Raw genomic sequence first — 24,224 nt, 5'->3', positions numbered from 1 at the left:
GTGCTCTGCATATAAGTTAAATAGGCAGGGTGACAGTATACAGCCTTGCCAGACTCCTTTCCCAATTTTGAACAAATCAGTGGTTCCGTGTCCAGTTCTCACTGTTGCTTCTTGACCTGCATATAGATTTCTCAAGAGACAAATAAGATGGTCTGGAACTCCCATCTCTTTAAGAACTTGCCACAATTTGTTGTGATCCACAAAATCAAAGGCTTAAGCATATTCAATGAAGCAGAAGTAGATGTTTTTCTGGAACTTCCTAGCTTTCTCCATGATCCAGCATATGTTGGCAATTTGATCTCTAGTTCCTCTGCCTCTTCGAAATCCTGCCTGTACTTCTGGTAGTTCTTGATCCACATACTGCTGGAGTCTAGCTTGTAGGATTTTAAGCATAACTTTACTAGCATGTGAAATGAGTGCATTAGTGCGATAGTTTGAACATTCTTTGGCACTGCCTGTTCTGTCCCAGCCTATGACTGTCCTTTTTTGCGTCACAAAAACAACCCCTTTTTTTATCAGTAGGCTGGAATAGCCAACCCCTTTTATTTATATATAGTCCTAATACTTAAGTCCTCAAAACAAAAAACAACAGAATACTTTTCCAACGAATAATTGGTGCAAACAGCAAAACAGAGCAGGAGTTAAACAAGAAGTTTGCCAATAAAAGAAACAGACCATGATTCCCTTGAAGTTCTACAAACGGTTGCCTTCAGCAACCAGCACCGCCCACACTATCCCCTTTTATTAAGCAGCCCCAAGGCATGGCTTCTCAGTGCCTTCTCCTCCTTTCGCTGAGTTGCCACATAGTCTTCCTCTGACCTGTTTTAGTTAACTGCCTTCTATTACAAGCATCGATAATTACGTCCATCTGTGAGTTCTCAGAGTCCGACCCATCCTCCCCACACATCTGAGTCTTATCCAGAACATGATTGGAGGGGCTAGGCCCTTTCTCTGACTTTAAGTCTTGTAATGCATCAGAGCCTCCTTTCGACTCCGATGGCTCTCCAAATCCCTCTTCCTCCTCCTCAGATCCCTTGGACTCAGCTGTTGGGAGCACAGTCTGGCACAGAATTGCAACACTGCCTTTCTTTAGAATTGGAATGTAAACTGACCTCCAATCCTGTGGCTACTGTTGAGTTTTCCAAATTTGCTGGCAAATTGAGTGTAGCACTTTTACTGCATCGTCTTCTAAGATTTTGAATAGCTCAGCTGGAATACTGTCACCTCCACTAGCTTTGTTGTTGCTCAGATTTCCGAAGGCCCACTTCACTTCACATTCTAGGATGTCTGGCTCGAGGTTAGTGACCACCCCATTGTGGTTATCAGGGATGCTAAGCTCGTTTTTGTATAGTTCTTCTATGTAATTTTTCCACCTCTTCTTAATCTCCCTGCCATTTTGGTCTTTTATCATGCCCATCTTTACATGAAACATTCCCTTCATCTCTCCAATTTTCTTGAAGAGATCTCTAGTTCTCCCTATTCTATTGTTTTCTTCTATTTCTTTGCACTGTTCATTTAAGAAGGCATTCTTATCTCTTCTAGCTATTCTCTGGAATTCTGCATTCAATTGGGCGTATCTTTCTTTTTCTCCCTTGCCTTTTGCTTCCCTTCTTTTCTCAGCTATTTTCAAAGCTTTGTCAGACAGGCATTTTGGTTTCTTGTATTTCTTTTTCTTTGGGATGGTTTTAGTTGCTACCTCTTGTACAATGTTGCGAACCTCCATCCATAGTTCTTCAGGCACTCTGTCTATCAGATCTAATTCCTTAAATCTATTTGTCACCTCCACTGTATATTCATGAGGGATATGATTTAGTTCGTACCTGAGTGGCCTAGTGTTTTCCCCTACTTTCTTCAATTTAAGCCTAAATTGTGCAATGAGAAGCTCATGATCTGAGCCACAATGAGCTCCTGGTCTTGTTTTACTGACTGTAAATAGTCAGTCTGATTTCTGTGTTGACTGTGGTGATGTCCATGTGTGGAGCCGTCTCTTGGGTTGTTGGAAAAGAGTGTTTGCTATGACCATTGTCTTCTCTTGTCAAAATTCTATAACCCTGCTTCATTTTGTACTCCCAAGGCCAAACTGCCTTTTATTGCAGTTATCTTTTGGCTTCCTACTTTAGCATTCCAATCCCACATGATGATAAGGACATTATTTTTTGGTGTGGATTCTATAAGGTGCTGTAGGGCTTCGTAGAACCGGTCAATTTCATCCTCTTCAGCACTGGTGGTTGGGGCATAGACTTGGACTATTGTGATATTGAATGGTTTGCCTTGGATTCGCACTGAGATCATGCTGTCATTTTGAGGATTGTATCCCAGTATTGCTTTTCCTACTCTTTTATTGACTATGAAGGCTACTCCATTTCTTCTGAGGGATTCTTGCCCGCAGTAGTATATATGATGGTCATCTGAATTAAATTCACCCATTCCTGTCCGTTTTAGTTCACAGATTCCTAAGATGTCGAAGTTCAGTCTTTTCATCTCTTGTTTGAATACGTCTAGCTTCCCTTGATTCATGGATCTTACATTCCAGGTTCCTATGGAGAAAAAATCTTTACAGCATCAGAGTTTCCTTTCACCACCAGACACAACCACAGCTGAGCATCCTTTCGGCTTTGGCCCAGTCGTTTTACTCTTTCTGATGCTACTAGTACTAGCCCTCTGCTCTACTCCAGTAGCATCTTCCGATCTGAGGGGCTCATCTTCCAGCATCATATCTTTTTGCCTTTGGTACTGTCCATGGTTTTCATGGTAAAGATACTGGAGTGGAAATATAGCAAATATAGTCTTGCTCAAAAGTTTGTAAGCTGTTACAGTTTGAAGCATCTGAAGCTTCTGGATATTCTTCAAGAGTAGCCCCATATAGAGCTCATTACAAAAGTCCAAATGAGGTGACCAGGATAGGGGTGAGTGTGAGAAGGACGGATTGAGTCAGGAATAAGCATTACTAGCATATAACCCACAGTTGTACGAGGACCCTTGTAATCTTGCTTATCAACTGCTCCTCAATCTGGAGTTGCAAGTCCAGGACAATCCCCAGATTACATACCTGTTCTGCCTGGGTTAATGCAAGTTCATCCATAACCAAAGATGGTAATTCACCAAGAACTAAGGAGTCCTGAACCCAAATGTCCGTAAGGCGGGGATCGTGGCTGGAACGTAGGCATGGCTAGAGCTGCTTGGCCCTCTGGCTGTCTTCTCCTGGTCATGCGGCAAATCCGGCAGTGCCGTCTGCCACTTTAAGGGGAGCAGCTGTGAGGGAGGTGCCCGCCGCAGGATTCTGGGCGAACAAAGGGCAGCCCTCTGGGGAGGGACCGGAGCCATGCCCGCCCGCCCGCTCGCTTTTCCAACCAGGCATCCTGCTCGCTTCTTTCAGAGCTGGCCTGGCCACAACCGCTGATGGGGAGCCCTCCTTGCCTGGAGCTGCCACCAGCCGCCATCTCGGACCCTCTGCTGGGGAAGGCAAGCATGCCACCAGGGCTGGGGCTGACAGGAGGTAAAGATCTGCACCACGCCGAAACCAGCCATTTCCCACGTTGCGGCAAATGGCTGGTTTTGGCATGGCATGGTTGTTTGCCTCTGGTCAGAGGGAAAGATCCGCACCACTTGCTGGTTGTTTGCCTCCAGCCAGAGGCAAGAATCCACACCACGCCAAAACCGGTCATTTGCTGTGACACGTGAGGTGGCTGTTTGTCTCCTGTCAGAGGGAAAGATCTGCACCACTTGCTGTTTTTTGCAGCCGGCCAGAGGTAAGTATGTACACCACACAGAAACTGGCCATTTTCAGTGACATGCGAGGCATTGCAGAAAATGGCCGGTTCGGTGCGAAAAATGGCTGGTTTTGGCACAGCAAGGCTGTCTGCCTCTGGCTGGAGGCAAACAGCCGCCTCGCAAGCTGTGCAAACATCCAGTTTGGTGTGTCGCCACTGCTTACCTCCAGTAACTGCTTGCAGTGCGGCAAATGGGTGGTTCGGCGCAGCACAGGTGTTTGCCTCTGGCCGGAGGCAAACAGCCACCTTGCGTATCTCAGCAAATGTCCAGTTCGGTGCGGTGGCTTAACTCCCTCACCCCCTGTAATATGTCTTCCCCCACCCCCTTTAATATAATCTCTTCCCCCACCCCCTTTAATATCTCTTCCTCCACCTCCTTTAATATCAGTGAGGCTCCTCCAGTGGACCATGACCCGGTGCTCGCCCTGGTCCCATCCCCCCTCCACCGGAGACCCAATCTGCCCTAGTCCTGCCCAGCCCTGCACAAGTGCCCCTGACACAAGTGACATCGAGCTGGCCACACCCACTCAGTAGGCCATGCCCTTGCCAGCCATGCCCACCCAGTAGGCCATGCTCACCAAGTGACCCACGACCATCTGGCACCCGATGATAAGTGGGGTTTGGGTTGCAGTTTGGGCACTCAGTCTCTATAAGATTCACCATCACTGCTCTAGAGAGTGCGACCAATACTGTTTCCACTCATGTTACCTTAAAAAGGATCGCTGGGCGATTGTCTGCATATGTAATTTGTGCAAAGTATTTTTGCTTCACTGAATAAATTGCCAGAGTTAGACTTTAATAGCAGTTCTTACCTATGTTCAATTGAATTTGTTCTTCATTTTCTGCTAGTTGTGCTATAGAACAGGGCTTTTCAACTGGTGGTATGCGTACCACCTGTGGTACATTAGTACATGGCAGGTGGTATGCAAACCTGCCCAGCCAAGTGTAGTGGGGGAGGGAATGAGCCAGCACAGGGCAGGACTTACTGTGAGAGTCCTCTAGAGCTGCAGGGCTGCTGGGGCAAGGCAATGGCCCAAAGCTCACTTCTGGCTCACCCGGATGAGAAAGGAGGGGGAGTGAAAACAGGAGAGGCTATAAAAGGAGGCAACACGAATGAGTAAGAGGGAGGGAGGGAGGTCCCACCTTAGCACTTGGCCACCAGCAGCCCTGCCATTGACTTTGCTTGTTAAAAGGTTTTTAAAAGGGGGTCACATGACCCTGGGACACTGTGACCATCATAAATATGGATCAGTTGCCAAGCATCCAAATATATACATGACCCTGGTCATGCTACAATGGTCATAAGTGTGAAAAATGGTCATAAGTCATTTCAGTGCAATTGCAACTTTGAACAATTTTTTTTGGGGGGGTGTTATCAAGTTTTTGACACCTTGCTAGGTACTCAAATATTGCCATATCCTAAAAGTGGTACAATCGGTGAAAAGGTTGAAAAGACCTGCTTTGCCTTTGATCTGACCAGATAAAGAGGGCAAGTTTAAGGAGCTGGAACAAGCAACCAGTACAAGAAGTCTCCTGCAATTGAATCTCCCCATACCTGACGCCACTGAAATATAATATCTGAATAGCATCAATAGCAATAGACTTCATATCCCAGACAATGGGCTCAATATGGCGGGATAAGAGTCAAAGCCTCTATATAACTTCTGGATTGTTTTACTTTCAGAGCAAGCGTGCTTTGTCAGATTTTATGACTTTGAATGGTTTGAGCTTAATTTCCCCTGAGCTAAGAAATGGTCAGCCACCTTCTCCAGCTTCAGATATGTATGTTTTTGGTTGTCTGCTTTACTGGGTATGTAAATCTTTGCTCACAGGCATTGATGTATTGCAGTATGATGCATTTTGCTTCTGTTTTGAAACTGTGTTTGTCTAAGAATTTATATGGTGCTTCTTGGAGAAGATATTAAAAAAATAATGGTAGCCAATGTAATAGAATGGTATTACAGTTTCCATAATTATTAAATCAAGTTGTGTTTACTGCAATTTTTTGTTATACTGTTGGTAATCTTACCAGTTGAGCCAGGAATGTTCATTTTGGGCCAGCTTGATCTCTAAATGGAATTAGTGCATGCCAAAGAAGCCTAACATAGGAAAAAGGGGGGGGGGGGAAGAAGTGGATAGGAGAACAGAACCAGGCAAAAAGTATGCAGGAAATTCAGTGCTGATGGAGTGCAGATGGGGGCGAGGGGAGAGAGAGAAAAAAAAAAGTTTGGGCAGTGCAATGTTTAGTTTATTGATCTTTGGGAATAATTTTGTCATCTTTTAAATGTGCAGCTATTTATTGGAAAGCAAGAATTGAAAACAAATAAAGATGGAACTCCTCAAATTGATGGCCTAGATATGGTATGTTTTTTATCTAAAATATTTTTCATCTAAAATATTTCAGATTCAGTGCAGAATTGGCTGTTTTTTAATGCATGTTAAATAAAAAATTAAGACGTGTAAGAGTATAGTGACATAAAGTGACAACTATTTATACAAAACCTTTCAAAACATTTACATATTGCTGATCTCCAGGAAAATGAAAAGATCGGTATAAAGTATGAAGAACAGAGGGCTACGTATTGTTCAAGTATTGCTAACTAATTTGATTATTTCACATAATTGCAAGGATTGGTTCTGGAAGAATGAAATATTACCAAAATGAATAGAAAACTGGAGCAATGACTGGTCGCTGATCACATAACATTCAATTATGCATGCTGTTCAGAATGTGAATAATTTTCTTATTTTTTTAATATCACAAGAACTTGGATGATCCAAGGTTATGGTATCATGGTTTATTCTGCTTTTAAAAGGATTAGATAAACTTATGGAGTAATGTCATCAATATTCATAGGGATTGTAAATATATCAGACTTTGTATGCCTCTCCTTTGGAAATTGGTATAAATTTGGGTAAACCAATTTTGCAAGATTGGTACATTTTATTTGATAAAATCAAATTTATTAAAAGAAATATTTTTAAAAAATCATATAAAAGTTTATTTAAATTTAAACAAGAAAATATAAATATTCAATGCTAAGAAGAAATATACCGTATATACTTGAGTATAAGCCGAATTTTTCAGCCCACTTTTTGGGCTGAAAAATTCCACTTCGGCTTATACTCCAGTCAACAAAAAAACTTACCGAGGACTTGTGCGCGGCCGAGGCTTTGGTGCTTCCGGGATCGCGCGCACCTCTCCCAAGCCACCGCCGTCCGAGACCTGCCGAAGTTTGGGGAGGTTTGGGGAGGTGCGCGCGCACCTCCCCAAACCTCCCCAAACGTCGGCAGGTCTCCGTTCCTCCGCGCCCTGCCTGCCTGCTTCTTTCTGCAGCGGAAAGAAGCAGGCAGGCAGGGCGCGGAGGAACGGAGAATTGCCGACGTTTGGGGAGGTTTGGGCGCCTCCCCAAACCTCCCCAGGTCTCCGTTCCTCCGCGCAGACCTGCCGACGTTTGGGGAGGTTTGGGTGCCTCCCCAAACCTCCCCAGGTCTCCGTTCCTCCTGCCAACGTTTGGGGAGGTTTGGGCACCTCCCCAAACCTCCCCAGGTCTCCGTTCCTCCGCGCAGACCTGCCGACGTTTGGGGAGGTTTGGGCGCCTACCCAAACGTCGGCAGGTCTCCGTTCTTCCTGCCGACGTTTGGGGAGGTTTGGGCACCTCCCCAAACCTCCCCAGGTCTCCGTTCCTCCGCGCAGACCTGCCGACGTTTGGGGAGGTTTGGGCGCCTCCCCAAACCTCCCCAGGTCTCTGTTCCTCCTGCCGACGTTTGGGGAGGTTTGGGCACCTCCCCAAACCTCCCCAGGTCTCCGTTCCTCCTGCCAACGTTTGGGGAGGTTTGGGCACCTCCCCAAACCTCCCCAGGTCTCCGTTCCTGCGCGCAGACCTGCCGACGTTTGGGGAGGTTTGGGCGCCTCCCCAAACGTCGGCAGGTCTCCGTTCTTCCTGCCGACGTTTGGGGAGGTTTGGGCACCTCCCCAAACCTCCCCAGGTCTCCGTTCCTCCGCGCAGACCTGCTGACGTTTGGGGAGGTTTGGGCGCCTCCCCAAACCTCCCCAGGTCTCCGTTCCTCCTGCCGACGTTTGGGGAGGTTTGGGCGCCTCCCCAAACCTCCCCAGGTCTCCGTTCCTCCGCGCAGAGCTGCCGAAGTTTGGGGAGGTTTGGGCGCCTCCCCAAACCTCCCCAGGTCTCCGTTCCTCCTGCCGAAGTTTGGGGAGGTTTGGGCACCTCCCCAAACCTCCCCAGGTCTCCGTTCCTCCGCGCAGACCTGCCGACGTTTGGGGAGGTTTGGGCGCCTCCCCAAACCTCCCCAGGTCTCCGTTCCTCCTGCCAACGTTTGGGGAGGTTTGGGCACCTCCCCAAACCTCCCCAGGTCTCCGTTCCTCCGCGCAGACCTGCCGACGTTTGGGGAGGTTTGGGCGCCTCCCCAAACGTCGGCAGGTCTCCGTTCTTCCTGCCGACGTTTGGGGAGGTTTGGGCACCTCCCCAAACCTCCCCAGGTCTCCGTTCCTCTGCGCAGACCTGCCGACGTTTGGGGAGGTTTGGGCGCCTCCCCAAACCTCCCCAGGTCTCTGTTCCTCCTGCCGACGTTTGGGGAGGTTTGGGCGCCTCCCCAAACCTCCCCAGGTCTCCGTTCCGCCTGCCAACGTTTGGGGAGGTTTGGGCACCTCCCCAAACCTCCCCAGGTCTCCGTTCCTGCGCGCAGACCTGCCGACGTTTGGGGAGGTTTGGGCGCCTCCCCAAACGTCGGCAGGTCTCCGTTCTTCCTGCCGACGTTTGGGGAGGTTTGGGCACCTCCCCAAACCTCCCCAGGTCTCCGTTCCTCCGCGCAGACCTGCCGACGTTTGGGGAGGTTTGGGCGCCTCCCCAAACCTCCCCAGGTCTCCGTTCCTCCTGCCGACGTTTGGGGAGGTTTGGGCGCCTCCCCAAACCTCCCCAGGTCTCCGTTCCTCCGCGCAGAGCTGCCGAAGTTTGGGGAGGTTTGGGCGCCTCCCCAAACCTCCCCAGGTCTCCGTTCCTCCTGCCGAAGTTTGGGGAGGTTTGGGCACCTCCCCAAACCTCCCCAGGTCTCCGTTCCTCCGCGCAGACCTGCCGACGTTTGGGGAGGTTTGGGCGCCTCCCCAAACCTCCCCAGGTCTCCGTTCCTCCGCGCAGACCTGCCGACGTTTGGGGAGGTTTGGGCGCCTCCCCAAACCTCCCCAGGTCTCCGTTCCTCCTGCCGACGTTTGGGGAGGTTTGGGCGCCTCCCCAATCCTCCCCAGGTCTCCGTTCCTCCGCGCAGACCTGCCGACGTTTGGGGAGGTTTGGGTGCCTCCCCAAACCTCCCCAGGTCTCCGTTCCTCCTGCCAACGTTTGGGGAGGTTTGGGCACCTCCCCAAACCTCCCCAGGTCTCCATTCCTCCGCGCAGACCTGCCGACGTTTGGGGAGGTTTGGGCGCCTCCCCAAACGTCGGCAGGTCTCCGTTCTTCCTGCCGACGTTTGGGGAGGTTTGGGCACCTCCCCAAACCTCCCCAGGTCCCCGTTCCTCCGCGCAAACCGACGTTTGGGGAGGCGCCCAAACCTCCCCAAACGTCGGCAGGTCTGCGCGGAGGAACGGAGACCTACGGAGGTTTGGGGAGGTGCCCAAACCTCCCCAAACTTCGGCAGGAGGAACGGAGACCTGGGGAGGTTTGGGGAGGCGCCCAAACCTCCCCAAACGTCGGCAGGTCTGCGCGGAGGAACGGAGACCTGGGGAGGTTTGGGGAGGTGCCCAAACCTCCCCAAACGTCGGCAGGAGGAACGGAGACCTGCCGACGTTTGGGGAGGTTTGGGGAGGCGCCCAAACCTCCCCAAACGTCGGCAGGTCTGCGCGGAGGAACGGAGACCTGGGGAGGCGCCCAAACCTCCCCAAACGTCGGCAGGTCTGCGCGGAGGAACGGAGACCTGCCGACGTTTGGGGAGGTTTGGGGAGGCGCCCAAACCTCCCCAAACGTCGGCAGGTCTGCGCGGAGGAACGGAGACCTGGGGAGGCGCCCAAACCTCCCCAAACGTCGGCAGGTCTGCGCGGAGGAACGGAGACCTGCCGACGTTTGGGGAGGTTTGGGGAGGCGCCCAAACCTCCCCAAATGTCGGCAGGAGGAACGGAGACTGCGCGCAAGTCCTCGGTAAGCTCCGGGCGGTCACTTGCTTCGCGTCTCCTGAGGGAAGGGGGGGCGACTGGAACGGGCGTGTTTCCTCGCCTGCTGGGCGCCGCGATTTGCCCGGGGAACGCGCGGGCCCCGAATGGCAGCGTGGAGTGAGGAAGCGGACAGCCAGGGCTTTCCCGAGAGCCGCGGCCACACAGGGTATTCCTGTGTATTCAGGCTTGCAAAATGGCGGATCAAGCCTCCGCCGGCGGCGGAGGCTTGCAGAATGGCGGATCGGCTTATACTCGAGTCAACAACTTTTCCCAGTTTTTGGTGGTGAAATTGGGGGTCTCGGCTTATACTCGAGTCGGCTTATACTCAAGTATATACGGTAACTTATTTCAATATAACTTAATGTGGAAACAAAAACTGGTAGCCTAGCTAAAAAACTATTTGAAAATGTAAGACATAGTTCCAATTAGATTATAAAATAGAGACATTACCACCTTGCTAAGAAATTATATTATCTGAATCACATGCAAAATCAGATTTCCTGACCTCCTCCCCTTTGCTAATGGGAGGATTGAAGTTTCTTTTTGTAACAAGGAGAAGCTGCTAGATAAGAGGTGGAGTGTAACACCTCCCAGGTGAAGTAGAAGCAGGAGAATACCTGTTTAAAAGGTTATTTATATAATATAATTATCCCTCCTGCAGATAATTTTCAGCCTGAGGTGAGTGAATGTCTACAGTCTGCCTGACATATGGAGTTCACTGTACTGGGAATACAAATTGTTTCCATAATAAGCCCCATGTTTTGTTGGTGTGGGGCATATCATTGAGGCCCAGTCCCAAATTCAGTGCTTGATATCTCTGTGATGCCCCTCCTCCTTCAAAAAGATTTAAATTAGATGCACCAGTGCTTTCAGTAATATTTTCCCAATTTGCATTTCAATTTTGTTTCTAGCTGTTAATTTATAACAGACTTCTTATGGCACCAACCTAGAAAACAGGAGACTGTGAGTTCTAATCACGACTTAGCCTGAAAGCCATCTGGGTGACCTTGGCTAGTCACTCTTAGCCCAACTCACCTCACAGGGTGGTTGTTGTCGGGAAAATAGGGGGAGGAGGAAGGTATTTGGGAATGTTTACCACTTTGAGTTGTTTATAAAAATAGGGTTATTGAATGAATGAAAATGAATAAATGAATAAATAAATATTAGTCCCAATTATTGGGACTAATAGATTTTTTTGTAACTCTTGCTGGATAAGCATACATATTTACCAATTCTTGTGACTTAAGTATGATTAATATGTGATTTAGATTTTTTTTACAAACCAGTTTCTTTGCATTTTTTCTGACAATTTTTAAATATATGTTATTCCCACCAGAGGATTTACTGATCATATTTTTATTTGTCCTGTTTTAATGTTATTTCATAGGCAGTTCACTGTGGTATAAGCAAAAGCTAGACTGAAAGCAATAGTGTTACTTACAAGAGCAATTTTCTTATAACTTTGACTAGCTTCTACCGTCTTTCCCCAAAAGTAAGACCTAGCTTGATTTTTGGGGGTGGGCTTAATATAAGCCCTACCCCAAAAATAAGCCCTAGTTTTGGGGCGAGGCACACGCCTAAAAATGAAGCTGGGATAGAGGGGATGAAGCTGTCCCACGTGCCAGCACCTGTTTACCTTACCGGTAGGACCATCACAGCCAGGCTTCCCAAGCCCCGATACTTGTAAAGCCATGTGTGTGGCTCATCACGTCAGTGTGACGGCTTGTGGCAGGAGGTTACACAGCACTTCTGTCCGTTTCCGCTGCTCGTTGCAGGACACTGCACAGCACTTCGGGCCATTTCCGCTGTTTGCAGTAGGACACTGCATGGCTCTTTGGTCCATTTCCACTCCTCTTGGCAGCCGCTTGGCGCTTTGGGCTGTTTCCGCTGCTTGTGGCAGGATGCTGTGTGGCTCTTTGAGCCGTTTCTGCTGCTAATGGCAGAATGCTGCATGGCCTCCTGCCATGAGCGACAGCAATGTCCTGAAGAACCGTGTGGTTGCTTGCTGTGAGCGGCAGCAATGGCACAAAGCAACAGGTGGCGTCATGCCGCAAGCAGCAGAAACAGCATTGCAGCTTCTTGTGCGAGTGGCAGAAATGTCCCCTTGCTTGCTGGATGGGAAAGTATTTGGAGGTTTGCTAGCTCCAAATGACTTGATCTCCCTTTTCACTTGATGGGAAGGAAGCTTGCAAACCTCCAAATACTTTCCCACCCAGCAAGCAAGGGGACATTAGGCCATCCTGAGTTTGCAAACTCAAGCAAGTGTGGGAGATCAGTCTGGCTGGAGTTCACAAACTCCAGCGAGTAAGGGGAGATTCCACCCAAGGACTTACCAGACTCAGCTTGCTCCAGGACCTAGCAACATCCAGTCCAACCTTTTTGTGTTTGCAGGTTCTGAGAGAGGCACCCAGCCCGATATAGGATCAGTTTCTTACAGACCCATTCTCTTGGCAATTTAATACTATTTTGTAACAGATTCTATTCTCACAATTCTGTAGAGGTTTTTTTTTCAGGAAGCACAATTTTCAAAGAGGTTCCATTTGTTTATGGAGTTTACAGAGCCTCCTTAAAAAGGGATCCCTCTACAGGTGTGTAACACCTGCTTTATTTGTATGTATTTGATGCTTGGTTCACTGGCAAAATATTTTAACCATAATTTAGAATTTGTTTTAGTAGTGTCACTGTCTGTGATATGCAGGCATGTTGAGGTTTGTCCTGTCTGGATTCAGTGCTCTTAGCTATTGGTTGTACATATAAAAGTCTCTCTATTAGTGCTATTTTCTTTCCTCATTGTTCTGCATTTCTGTTTTATAATACTTTTTTTCCACTGAATTTGCAGTTTATAACAACAATAATATATTAAAATTATATCCCACCTAATTCTCAACAAATCTGGGTGGCTAATAACAACCAAATAAAGAAATTACAGTAAAATCAATAAAACATAAAGATTAAATATGACAAACATAACAGACCAGAAGGAATGAAGTGAAGCCTCTCACTCTCTTTCTTTCACCTGAGTGAAGGGCTTTTGTTTTCCTAAAATAGATAACCTTTATTGTCTTTTTTTACTGTGGGCACACTGGCACACATTAAAAATGAAATTCTGTTGCCTGTTCTCAAAAGTGTACACATACATAACAAACATGTACATAGGGAACATGTACATACCTACACCTTTACATTTAAATAACATATAAATATTAATCACTGTCCATCTAGAATACATAGCAGAAAGAGGAAGTTTACAAGGTTAATACTGTATGGAACAAAACTGGCTGAATCTGGATGTTCTGCTTCGGGTACCACGAAGCCTCCTCCCAGAAGGTAACAGGGAAAACAGGTCGTGAAGAGGATGTGTATCATCCCAGACAATCCTGCGGACCCTGCTCAAGCATTGCTTATATGCTATGTCCTGTATAGAAGGGAGTGAACTGCCAATAATCTTTTCTGCCATCCTCACCACTCTGCACTGCCTTCCTGTCTGAGGCAGTGATGCTTCCAAACCAGACTAATGCAATATGACAGGATGCTCTTTGATCGTCCCTCTATAGAAAGCAGTAAGGACAGGGGAAGGAAGATGTACTTTTTTCATGTGATGCAGAAAATGCAGGCGCTGTGTCCGCTTCACAAATGTCTCGCTGTTGAGCAACCACAGCAGCCTACTCGTTAGCTGCACTCCCGGAAAATGATGGTGCTAACTATCTCCACAGGTGAATCATTAATACTTAGACGAGTGTGGCTGTACCTGCCTTTTCTGAAATCGACAATGATCTCTTTAGTTTTTCCAACATTTAAAACTAGGCTGTTTTTCTTACACCAGTTCACCAAATCCTCTACCTCCTGTGGTAAGCACCCTCATTGTCACCTCGAATAAGGCCCACAACTGTTGTATTGTCTGCATACTTCATAATATGGTTGATGGCAAACCATGTACAACATTCATGGGTCAACAGGGTGAACAGCGGACTTAGGAAAAAATGGTGTTAGAAATATTAGTCCCAACATGCACATGCTGGGGCTTGTCAATAAGAAAATCAAGAATCCAGTTGCACAAAGGAGTACCACGTTTTCCCCAAAATAAGACCCAGTCTTATTTCCTCCTGGGCTCTGAAATAAGCACTATAGGGCTTATTTTCAGGGTAGATCTTACATTACTAGTAGGCGGCAAGCGTGCGGTGGGAGGGGTGTGGTGTAGTCTGCACATGGAATGAAGACGGAGCATGTGGCAATGGGCCAACCTTGGAGCGTTGTGGTGAAGCAACTACAGTATAGTAAAGGTACCGTATGACATGGGCAGGCAGGGGGCATGGATGCTGTTCCTGTGCCAGTCTGTGCAGGGTGTGGCAGAAGGGCGCCAAGGTGGGAATGGCCAGGCTGATGCTCCAGGTGGATGGGTCTTTGCTCAGCACCTTTTTTTTGAACTCTTCAGGAGTCAAAATACTCCCTTTGAATCTGCCATTAAATTAAATCATTAAACCGGGGTGGTGGTGGTGTCAATCTTGATTTCATTGAGGGTTAGTGTTGGGGTAAGGCATTGTGGTTGCCCTGGGAAGGGAGTGAGGGTTAGGATTGTGTCGGGAGTTGGAAAGCAGGTGCTGTGTGGGTCAGAGGGGGGATCTGCCAAGCCTCATGTACTGGTATTGGGCACAATGTGTGATGTGTCATGCCGTGAGCGTCTGAAACCAGCCACAGAACCAGTGGGACAGCGTGAGAAGCTGAAGCAGGGTACCGGTAAGCAGGGCATGTGGGTCAGATTCTCCCTTCCCCACTGGCTTTGTCTCATCGCAGCATACTGGAAGCTTCCCCCCCCCCCACCTCATGTCTGGTAGCAACCAGACGGAATCAGCGGGTGGTCTGTTGTGCAGGCTCTTAAGCAAGGCTTACTTTTGGGGTAGGACTTATATTAGGCCCAACTCCAATACTCAAGCTAGGTCTTATGTTCGGGGTAGGTCTTACTTTTGAGGTATTAAAGCCTAAAAGGCCCAGTTTGTCTATTAGGTGTAGGTGCTGAGGAATGATTGTATTAAATGCTGAATTAAAGTTGACAAAAGTGCTCCAACTCAGATGGAAGACAGAAGAAATACTGTGGATACATTAGGGGAGTCTGCATGATGAGCTCAAAATTTGGAAGATAGTGGATATGTTATCATCATCAAAGGTTTACAGCAGGGGTCTTCAAACTTGGCCCTTTTATGACTTGTGGACTTCAACTCCCAGAATTCCTCAGCCAGGCAGTATGTGGCCACCATCTTGCAGATTTTGTCTCACCTGCAGTAGAGCAAGCAATTTGTTTTTTTTTACTTCAGAGGTATATAATAAAATGTTACACTTTCTGTAAAACAAATATTCCCATTTATTGATTTTGAATAATTGCACTTTGATTGAGTGATGTTTCATGCTGACTTTTTCTTTCAAGGATGATAAAGTTAAATCTCTGCTTTCACAACTCCTTTGCTATGGTAATCGGATGACTGCAGAACAGGTGTTGAATGACGACTGCTTCTTGTCACCTGACCTGATTTCAGTTCCACTGGAAAGTGAAGTGACTGAATATGACCATGGAGAACAGAGACCAGAAGATGTGTTTGATGAAAGGCTGGATGACAAGAGTAAACCTTCATCAGATAAAGATTCAGATGCGGATATGAGTGATCAGAATGCCAATTAACAATAAATAAGATCAGGGTAACCTATACATCCCAAGATAGCCTTTTTCAGGAGAAGATACAAATATATCTTGAAAAATTATATACATATGTTTTGGTATTTTTTTAAAAACAAATGTGATACATAATATCTAGAGATATCAGTGCTTGACCTGAGTTAATACCTTTAGTTTTGTGAATGTTAAAATTTATCTGCTGTCAAGTATTTTCCCCACTTGTCTTCCAGAAGTGAAAAACAACAGAATATTGGATTGAAGCTTCACATGTTACCTTAGAGATTTCTATAATTACTTTATTTAAATTAATCAGAGCTAGTTAAGTTAGCTAAGATTGGAAAATCCATAAATTAATATCTGGTATTGTTTTGAATGTAATGTTGCTGAATTATTTGTAATTCTGTTTCTTCTGTTCAGTTGTCTGTTTTTGCATTAACAGTATTACAGTTATCTGAATAAAGTTTTGAAGCAAATATGTTGTATTTGGATAAATTGTTATTTATAAATTCGAAGAAATTAGGTAGAGAAGATCATAAATTTGTGTAAGTATCCATTTATAAGAGGTGAATCTTTTGCAGTGTCAGGCTGCAACTCACCACTAGATGGAGGTGTTGGCTGTTAAGCAGCAGAGCTGAATTGGCATATTTATGAGCAAATGGTGAAATGCTGCTTTTGACTTTCAGGTTAGCTGGTTGCATATATTGCTGTTTAAACAATTTACTATTTTGTGAATAGGGAAAGGCTGTTTAAATATGTAAATAGGAAAATCTTTTGTTCAGTTGAGGCTGTTATGCAAGGATATCCAAGAGAACATCTGTCCCAGCCAGTTTGCACCACTTTGGCAGAACCAGCTAATTTTTTGTTGCCCAGGTCCAGAGCGTACTTCCAGAAGAGGCATCCACACAAAGAACTAGTTGTTCACATATTTGAATCCCAACACTGATCCATCCATTTTCTTAGATGTTACAAACATCCCAAGTAGCACAGAAAGACACCACAGGACTTCCTATCCAAATGAAATCCAGGCTTAGTGCAAGCAAATTTACCAGTAAAATAGGCTCATTGACCCAACTCTACTAAGCTCTAATCCAACTCTACTAAGTAGAGGTGACTCCTACCCAGAAGGAGTCACCAATATTGACTAAAAATTCCTCATATTCCATTACATTCTTGTCTTCTGCCAAAGCTCCAGCCCATACTAGGGAGGGTGATGGTTGTTTTTCCTACTAGCTGGTGAATTTTAGTAGGAAAAAAAGTTTTCCACAACTGCAGTAAATCCATAAAAATGCACTCAACTCTGGTCTTACAGCTGGCCTTATAACTGGATAAGAAGAGTTCAGTTCCAAGTGCACCATATTTTCTGACCTTAAGCCGGGTGACAAACTGCTGGCCTGTGGACCAGATGTGTCATGGTGAAACTGCACTCACCCCATTTTTGGCAACAGGAAAAAAGTCACCATGCATCGCAACACGTCACGTGACGTGAGTTTGACATCCCTGCCTTAAGGGTTAGTGGAAAGCATTTTTGAAAGGTTAGGAACAAAAATCCTTATAGTAACTTAATTCAAATAAGATTTTTAAAATCAATATCTGCCTTGTTCTGTCACTGATGTGCACCATTATCCCTAAACTGTTCCCCTGCACATGCGTGCTAGTCGTTTCCAACTCTTTCCAACTCGGGATTCGACCCGCCAAACTGCTGACCTGATCCACAAGCTCAGCGTCCTAACCCACTGAGCCACCATGTCCCTATAAACTGCTATAAATAGCATCAAATGAATCAGTTTAGGAAAGGTGTTAGGAATATAATTTAAGAAAAACAGAATGGGACACGTTTCCATGGCCAACTCACTGTGGGACAACTTGCTTTGGCCAACTTGCCATGGGACAACTCGCCACAGGACAATTCAATAAATGCAAAAGTTAAATTAATTTCAATGGAACCAGGGCTAATAATAATAAAGTCAATCCAGAAATACAAGTCACAGTAATTTTGATAAAAATGTGGTCACCAATAATAAAAGTAACTGAATGAAATGCTTAATATAGTGTTGAAGTTGTGCAGTGGCGAGTTGGCTGTGGTGAGTTGTCCCTTGGCAATTTGGTCTTGGCAAGTTGGCTGCAATGGGTTGGGCATGGCAAGTTATCCTAGATCCAGAAAGCTTTCATGTGTAGTATTTAAAAACATTTAACGACTAGGGATTGCCATGATTATCAGCTGTTTTTCTTCTTTTAAAATGTATAAATCCTTTCCTTATATTTAATGATCAGAGCTAAATAGGCAACTGAATATATTTTGTTAAGGAGCCAGCTTTATCTGAATTTTATGTTTCAAAATTTTCTTAATTTGAAATTCGGTTTTAGAAAGAGGGAACCACATTTTAATTTTTCTCTTAAAGCTAGTTTTCTGCCTATGTAGTACAGCATTGTCAGTGTCAGTGCTGGAGAATTCTGGGAGTTGAAGTCTACATATCTTAAAGGTTGCTGAGTTTAAAAAACACGTGAAATACATTCTAGGAATGAAAAATAAAAGATGTAAATGAAATAATTTTAGTACAAAATAGGCTATATAAATATATAATTATGTCACATTATATAGGATGCATGTGTAGTATAATATAGAAATTGGCCGAGTCATAGGTTTTACCACCTGCAATATTTTTATTTCATTGTTCCTACCTATATTTGTGTGTCATCAAATGGAGAGGTAAGAATAGCAGGTAAATCATCAGTGGGACCCAACTTACATTTCTGAATATTCCAAAGTATAAATAGAAGAGGTAGTATATGATCTCCATATCATATTTGCATTATAGCATATCCAAAGAGAATCTAATGAGATTCAGGAAATCTAAATTTTCATACTTAAGAGTTGTTTTTAATTGCAAATGCTGGTTCAGTATGAAAAATTACTGCCTCCTTTCTAATTTTTAATTCTTCTCAAACTCTGATCAGTTGCTGTACATTTTTGTAAATGAATGAATGAAGGCCAGATGCAAATTATGAGATTTAGATGATAGATTTCTTAACCCTAATATATGCACTTGAATGTCTATAAAATGAACTATTCTTTGTTTCAAATGCTTCAAAAGGTTTGGCCTTGAATCAGCTCTGGACAAGCAGTACGGCAACAGAAGTTTTGATGCTCTGAATTCAGCCCTCCAGCTGGAACATAGGCTCTGTCTGGTCTAAAAACCAAGTCAACTTTGAATGTATCAATCACCTTAGTAGATTTATGAAGTTAAATTATTTCAAACTTCAACACTTATGCTAATAAAAATCTGTTATATAAGATGATTTTTTCAAGAGGATTATTTATAGGTACAGGCAGGCATTTTAATAAGCAGTAGGAACAGCCTAATCGCAAAAGGCAAGTGATTTTTTGCATCAGTAGAGCTTCCAATGGATATTTAGAATATATAGGCTTGCTGTAATTATTCACTATAAGTATCTGAATTGTGATTGTTGAATTCAAAATGGGAGCTGTCCATTTACTTAAATTCTACTGATGGAGGAAGCATGACATGGAAAATAAAACCCTTAAGAGATTACATATGTACTATATGGTTATGAGTGTGCATGTATATTTTATATATAATTTATTTTTATTATATACACATTTTATTATAAATATAGTTATTATACATATTATATAACAATGTAAACATGTTTTTGTTTAGTTACTATCAAGTGAGTAACTATACTAGAAAAACAGCACTTCCAACCATAAGAAAAGTTTTTTTATTTTTAAAACCTTATTAGAGATACTGGTTATTTCAGGATTATTCACCAGTAGCCAGTAAAAAGCCTCATAAAACTTCATAACAAAACAATGTTTAATAATAATTTCATTAAACTTGTATGCCACCTGACTGGATTGCTCACAACAATCTAATAAAGACACTGGAATAAAATCAATAAAATGTAGGTTAAAATAATAATACCAGAAAGGTAAAAGATGGCAAGAAAGATGAAGCATGGGTTTCACTCTGCTTTGCTGCAGGTCTGTGTGAAGAGCCAGGCCTTTGTGGTTCTTGTAATATAATGTGAAAATAAGTTTGGAAGATGGGGGAGGGGAGAGATATTGCCTAAAGGTTATAGAGCTGTGGTGACAGTGGGTAGAATGCAGTAAAGGTAAAAGGTAAAGGTAAAGGTTCCCCCGCACAGGTGTGCTAGTCGTTTCTGACTCTAGGGGCCGGTGCTCATCTCCATTTCAAAGCTGAAGAGCCAGCGCTTGTCTGAGGACGTCTCCGTGGTCATGTGGCCGGCATGACTAGACGCCAAAGGCGCACGGAACGCTGTTACCTTCCCACCGTAGTGGTCCCTATTTTTCTACTTGCATTTTTACGTGCTTTCGAACTGCTAGGTTGGCAGAAGCTGGGACAAGTAACAGGCGCTCACTCTGTTACGCGGCACTCGGGATTCGACCCGCCAAACTGCCGACCTTCTGATCAACAAGCTCAGCGTCCTAACCCACTGAGCCACCACGTCCATGAATGCAGTATTGCAGGCTAATTCTGCTGACTGCTGACTCACAGCTCGGTTGACTCAGCCTTCCATCCTTCTGAGGTCAGATTGTTGGGGGAAAGAGGCTGACACTAAACTGCTTAGAGAGGGTAATAAAGCATGATGAAGTGGTATATAAGTTTAGTGCTATTGCTATATAGTAGAGGGAGGGGCCCATAAGTGAAGAACGGATTAAAAAAAAGAAACTTAGAAAAGATCTGCCCTAACTAATCAGATGGTAAAAAGAGAGTACATTTGCACTTTCAGTGCAAGATTCTTGTAGCCTTATAGTAGGGTAGATTTAACTCATGTTTCATGCTCAGTCTGTTTTACAGTTTGATAGTTCTTCTAAATAACGGGTGGGTGGGCTCTGGATCTTGGGGGAAACCTCATTCCAGAGGGCAGGTGCTGCTTTAGAGAAATAATGTTTCTAAGGTCTTGAGAGATGACATTGTTTAATTGAAGGAACCTTGCAGGATAGAATTGGCCAGGAAGATATTATGGGAGACAAACAAGTAACTATGCCCTTTGCCATGGTATTCATAGCATGAATATTCCTTCTTGAGCATTCATACGTTCCTTAACACAAGAATTATGGTAGCAGTGGTTTGCTCAATGTATTTAAAGTTTAGGTTTTTATGATTACAGGAAAGTACATCATTTGCTTCTTGGTTTAGAAAATTTATAAGCTCTTCAGTTTTCAAAGAGTATATGTGTAGAAAGAATAAAGCATAGCCAATCAATAAAAATACATTAAAACCTAAGAAAGGTCTGGTTGCACCTTTTCTAATTTATACATTTTATTAAGAGGCATAACTTTCATGAGCTGCAGCCACTTCACCAGATCTCTTATGAAAACGTAGGCTTTTTAATAAAATGTATTAGTTAGAAAAGGTCCATGCAGACACCTGATTTTGGCCACCATAACTAACACATCTCTCCTATAATATCTACATCTAGTGTCCGTGACACCACACCAATCAGCTCCCAAAGTCCTTCTCAATCAGCTATGTTTTCCCAAAAGCTGAAATAAAGAAAGGGAGGGGGGAGAGGGAGAGGGAGAGGGAGAGAGAAAGATTAACATAAATAAAACTTTATTTTAACAAATAAAAAATAATGAAAAATGTGACATTGTTTTATCTCTTTGCAAATATATCCAGCAAATAATTTTGATTTTGCAGAAGGTCTTGGAAGACCACACAGGGTTCTTGGATCTCATTTTATGAAACACTGCATTAGATAGAACTTGAATGTTGCATTTTCCCCCTAGTTAACTTGCCTCTCTGTATATATTTTTGTAATGGCTTCTTGTTTATGACTTGTTCAGATGACATATTAAACATGGAGTAGTTTTAATAATAGTTAAAGCACCCACCTGGTTCAATATACTTTGCTGGTTGCTAACATACCAAAAGCGATACATCAATATTATTATGGTAAAATGATGCTATATTATGATATTTCTTTCCCAATGGTGGCTTGACCATTATTGTTTGGCAAAGATCCTTGTAGATAGTTTTGTATCTAATTTGTTATACTTTCTGGCTGAAAGCCAACATATATTTTATTAATAAGCATTTTTTTGGTCTATTCATCAAGATTTTTAATTCTTAGTGATTTTCCTTGGGTAATTTTTGGTGTTAGGCAAAACAAAGGAACTTCAGGAATCTGGAACCTCTCCCCTTATTTCAAATGTGATACTGTTAGTGCCTAAGAGTTAGAAGGAGAGAGCTGAAATAATGTTAATTTGAATGTACTAATTCATTAACTTTATCTGTATTTCAAATATGCATATTATACACCAAATAATAATTCAGTTTACACACAGGTTCATTACTCTGCCAGGTTCAGGAGATTCTGCTCTATAAGAGCAATTGTGTAAAAGATTAAAGCATCTTGAATATTGTTGTGTCTGTAAATAGTTGCAAACATGGAAAATAGCAGGTTGCAAAAGTAGGGTTTGAAGCGGGAGATTCTGGTGCAACGATTGGTTAAAGTAACAAGAAGCGGGAAAATAGTGCTTGATGATTGGCTACAGTTTAAACAGTTCTACTATAAAAGCTTGAAACATTTGACAGTTGTCAGTTGACTTATGTGTATTGAATAAACTCTTTCATTGTGAACAACTCTGAGTCTTCGTCTATCAGAACTAAACAATTGGCGACGAAGGTTGGATAGACGGAAGACCAGAGAAGATTGGCGAAACAGCTGGGCAAAGGCGGCAAAATTTGAAAGGTGTCACAGTCAACCAAGCGGCCGCAGCGGAATAAAGAAAAATTCTCCGAATGGCGCAAATCGGGTCATTGAAAGAATTCGACCCAAACTTCCCAGAGGACTGGGAAGAATACATTGGACAGGTCGAAGGGTTCCTGCTTGTGAACGGAATTACGGACGACCGGAAAAAGGCGGCAGCGTTACTGACAATTTGCGGCACACCAGTATATCGGATCGCTGTAGGACTTTGTCAACCACAGCCGGTCTCAAGTGTTCCGTATGCTGACCTGTTAGCCAAACTAAAAGTACATTTCACGCCTAGGAGATCCGAACTCTTTTGGCGTCGTATTTTTGAAAAAAGGAACCAGAGACCGGGCGAATCAATTCAAAAATTCATTGCTGCTGTCAGGGAAGCCGCAGTACGATGCAAATATGACAATTTGGAAATAAGAATTCGGGACCGAGTAGTACTGGGCTTGTGAGACGAGTAGCTGCAAAATAGAATAATCGCCAAACCCACCGGCGATTTGCAAGAAGTGCTGGACGAACTTTTAACATACGAATCCACCGGGTATCGCGACCCCCCCATAGTAGCATGGCCGTGTCTGCCGAGATCAACCAAGAAGGCTATGTGGACTGCGGGGAGGTGGACCAGCAATGGGAAGACGACATCGCCGAAGTTTCCAGACGATTCGGAAAAATGGCGCCAAAAGCATCCCGAAGTGAGGGGCCTGAACCGAACCGCCATCACCAACCCGCAACACCGCAACGACAAACGACAGGGGCCCATCGACCATGGAGAGACTCCACAACGAGACCGCGTGACAATGACAACCGGTGCGGCAGCTGTGGGGGCAACCATCCCCGTGCCACTTGCCGTTTCCGTACCGCCAGATGTAGATCGTGTGGGAAGACCGGCCACATCCAGGCTATCTGCAGGAGTCGTGCACGCGACAACCGCCTTCATGAAGTCGATGTGTGGCCCGAAGGTAAGGTAACCCCTTACTATAGTGGCAAAGAGACCCCTAGACTGAGGGCTAAAATTCCAAACCGCGGGGAGGTGGCGCGAGTCAATCGCAGTAGGAAGGAAAAAAATAGCAATTTTCCAGAAGGAAAATTAAAAATCATAGTCCATTTGCAAGGGGTTCCTTGCAAAATGGAAATAGACTCAGGGGCTTCAGTGTCAATAATATCCAGTGAAACCCTTGAAAGGATTGAACTAATAAGTGGAAGAAAAATTCCACTTAGTTCAACAAAAATCCAATTAACCGATTTTCAAAAAACCCCAATAAAAATAAAAGGAAAGATTACCCTTAGTGTTAAATTTAAGGGGTTTAAGGGGTTTTTAGATCTAATAGTTACTGAGGGACAGAGGACTAGTCTAATTGGCCTTAACTGGTTCCCGGCCCTGGGCATTTGGATTGGGGGAATAAATTCAGTTATTAAAAATAAGACCCTCGAATCAGTCTGCAATGAATTTGCAGACGTATTTGATGGGTCTCTAGGTAAATACAAAGGGCCCCCAATTAAATTTAATCTAGACCCGTCAGTTAAACCCATCAGGCTTAAGGCCCGAAGGGTGCCTTTCGCCCTGAAGCAAAAAATCGAGGCCGAGCTCGACAAGCTTGTAGGCCAAGGCGTCTTAGAACCAGTCGAGGGAGGTTTGTGGGAAACGCCGATCGTCACACCCCTCAAACCTAACGGGGATGTGAGGATCTGCGCTGACTACAAAGCCACCCTGAACCTGGGAATGAAAAAACATGCTTACCCGGTCCCGACGGTGAAGCAGGTCCTCGCCATGATACAGGACGGCGCCATGTTTGCCAAGTTAGACTTGGCGCAGGCGTATTTGCAATTAACTGTTTCTGAAGAGGCTGCAGAAGCTCAGACGATAGTTACCCACAAGGGGGCG

The 24,224-nt window shown here is 44.5% G+C and overlaps 1 protein-coding gene across 1 annotated transcript in view; it reads left to right on the top strand.

Moving 5' to 3' along the window:
* Positions 1 to 15,972, top strand: part of STK31 (serine/threonine kinase 31) — a gene marked incomplete at its 5' end in the record, with an annotated part of 81,158 nt that extends 65,186 nt beyond the window's left edge. The window contains 3 exons of the mRNA XM_083376692.1: positions 5,455 to 5,580; positions 6,063 to 6,131; positions 15,347 to 15,972. Coding sequence (XP_083232818.1) covers positions 5,455 to 5,580; positions 6,063 to 6,131; positions 15,347 to 15,598 — 447 coding nt within the window. The 3' untranslated portion in view covers positions 15,599 to 15,972. The remainder of the gene's footprint in view (positions 1 to 5,454; positions 5,581 to 6,062; positions 6,132 to 15,346) is intronic.
* Between the last annotated feature and the right edge of the window lie 8,252 nt (positions 15,973 to 24,224).

The sequence above is a fragment of the Vipera ursinii genome (assembly GCF_947247035.1).
Source record: "Vipera ursinii genome assembly, chromosome: Z".
Taxonomy (NCBI): domain Eukaryota; kingdom Metazoa; phylum Chordata; class Lepidosauria; order Squamata; family Viperidae; genus Vipera; species Vipera ursinii.
The sequence above is the reverse complement of the archived record's forward strand: the minus strand, read 5'-3'. Positions and strand labels throughout refer to the sequence as shown.